The following is a 2,500-nucleotide window of genomic DNA, read 5'->3' on the forward strand; positions in this document are numbered from 1 at the left end:
TGATAGGCAATAAACTCAAGCTGAATCATGAATGACTCAAAGGCTGAGGCGATGCTGTCTGGCTCAAAGCACGCTTTGAATCAGACTGACTGCGATTATCTGACAATAGGTAGCAGTAAGATTGTTTCTCAAACCACCGTCAATGACCACGTGTGTACCTGGGCTGAGATGCACGAAGCGAAAGTGGGTACCACCCAAACGGGAGAGAACAAACTGCGGGGTCTGATTCGTTGAAATCACTTCAAATCTCAGTGTCAACCAATCAAACACTGCGGCTGGTTCCCGTTTTGGTGATAATGTTATCGTGCACCTCAGCCAAGGACTCTGCTCTGAAAACACAACAGCACATTAGTTATGTCTGTGAATGTGCATTCTTTGAACTACGCAATATTTCCTCTGTAAGATCTTTTCTGACGCTCCACCCTGACGACACACACACACACGCACGCACGCACGCACGCACGCACGCACACACACACACACACACACACACACACACACAACCACACACAAACACACACGCACACACACACACACACACACACACTCTCTCTCTCTCTCTCTCTCTCTCTCTCTCTCTCTCTCTCTCTCTCTCTCCCTCTCTCTCTCTCTCACACCAGCCACTCACCAAGAGATCGCGACGTACAGTTGCAGACCTCCACAGCAGCGAACACCGACTTCTCCATCACACAGTTTCCATAACTATAGCGAGACAAGTAGCGCATGTGAGACACATAGTCCGGGGAGTTCGTGTCTTCACAGTCCTTGTTGTCCATTGACAGGTAAGGGGCTGGTAAGAAATGGTACTGGAAAAAGAATCAATGATGAATCTGAGGGCAGCATAATTCATTGATGAAATTAAAAATCGATTTAATTTATCGATGAACGTAGACTTTGTGAGCGAGGCATATTTCATTAATGAACGTAGACTATCTGAATTAATGGCCCTATTCCACACTGACCACGAATCCCAAGATTCAAAATTTTGGCCACGAACTCCCGATTCCGAAAAATCGTAGTTAATTCGTAACAAATTCGTAGTAGATTCTTAAGCATCGTAACTGAATCGTAATCGATTCGTAGGTATTCCTAACTGATTCGGGGATTCGTGGCCAACATTTTGAACAGCTCAAAACTGTTGCCACGAATTCCCGATTGCTCAAGAATTGCAAGAACTGACTACGAATATAATTTATATAGCCTACGAATCAGTTTAAGAACTTCACGAATTGATTACCATTCAACTACGAATCCTAAAATTGATCAATTCGTGGCGATTCGTTGGATTCGTGGTCTGTGTGGAATAGGGCTATAAGACATAATGCATTGCCATTGAACACGCAGACTTTCTGAGTGAGGCATACTTATTCATTGACAACGGTAAACTATATGTGTTAGACATATTTCATTGAATAACGTAGACTATAATTTTTATCAGTGAGACAGAATTCATAGAAAAACGTAGACTGAGTAAGATATAATTCCGTCACGCTCATAAGAAAAATACCAATCTAAATGGTATAGGCATTTCTGTAGTGAAACTACAGGGGAAGCTACTGGAAGGGTATTTATCATGTGTTAGAGAGTACAATCTCTCAGACCATCGGAAACCATTGCCACGGTAACGTAAGCAAAACTGCCGATCTCGTTTTTTGAGTTAGGCACTTTTTCTTTATGACACAGAAAGACTTGTTTTGAGAATGTGAAAGTATGCACAAGCTCTTTGTGGGTTGTTATGCAATTTTGTTGATTGAAAAGCTCTTTATCTCACGTTTATCCAGTTGTCACCGCTAGAGATAGGCAGTTTGCAACTTATAACTAAAATGAGATAGGCAGATTGTTCAGAAACCAAAGAAAGTTTTTTTGCGTTTTTCTCAAAACATCAAAAAATGACATAGGCAATTATCTTATGAGCGTGACGATTCGTTGAAAATCGCACACTATCAGATATTTGGTGGCTTGTTGTCAGACCGGTGTAACACGAGATAATTAGTCCCACGAGATTTTTACTCCGCAGTCAAAATTTCGTACGAAAATGTTACTCCCTTTACGATAAAATTACTCCCCCATAACACGAGCAAATTACTCCCCACGACGTGTGTGCCCGAGTAAACATTTTGTACGAAAATGTTACTCCCCTGACGAATAAATAACGAATGAATTACTCCACCCTAACACGAGCCCACGCCAGGTGTACGCAACTTTGACTCCCTTGTCCTGGAGGTGGAATGGGTGGATGAAGGGTAGCGCGACATTCGTTTGCGCGAGATCACATATTAGGGAGGTTTAGAAACTGCGTCCCTATCAGCTACGTCACCTACCAGGACACCTATCTCACATGCGGGTCGCGCTGCGTGTGGTGATTAGGTACGTGTTCACGTAGCAAACCCTTCCATACGTCAGCGCAACGTATGTCAGATTTTATCAAGTCCAACCATCCGAGAAGGGTGTAAGGATGCTCAATATTTTCTTGAATCTTTCCTTCACGCTTCAGTCCATA

General features: G+C 42.9%; 1 protein-coding gene across 1 annotated transcript in view; it reads right to left on the reverse strand.

The window, feature by feature from the left end:
• Positions 1–2,500, reverse strand: part of LOC138971442 (acid-sensing ion channel 1A-like) — a 19,180-nt gene that overhangs the window by 4,157 nt on the left and 12,523 nt on the right. Inside the window, exon 5 of the mRNA XM_070344173.1 lies at positions 629–806. Coding sequence (XP_070200274.1) covers positions 629–806 — 178 coding nt within the window. The remainder of the gene's footprint in view (positions 1–628; positions 807–2,500) is intronic.

Source organism: Littorina saxatilis, linkage group LG7 (assembly GCF_037325665.1).
Source record: "Littorina saxatilis isolate snail1 linkage group LG7, US_GU_Lsax_2.0, whole genome shotgun sequence".
Taxonomy (NCBI): Eukaryota; Metazoa; Mollusca; class Gastropoda; order Littorinimorpha; family Littorinidae; genus Littorina; species Littorina saxatilis.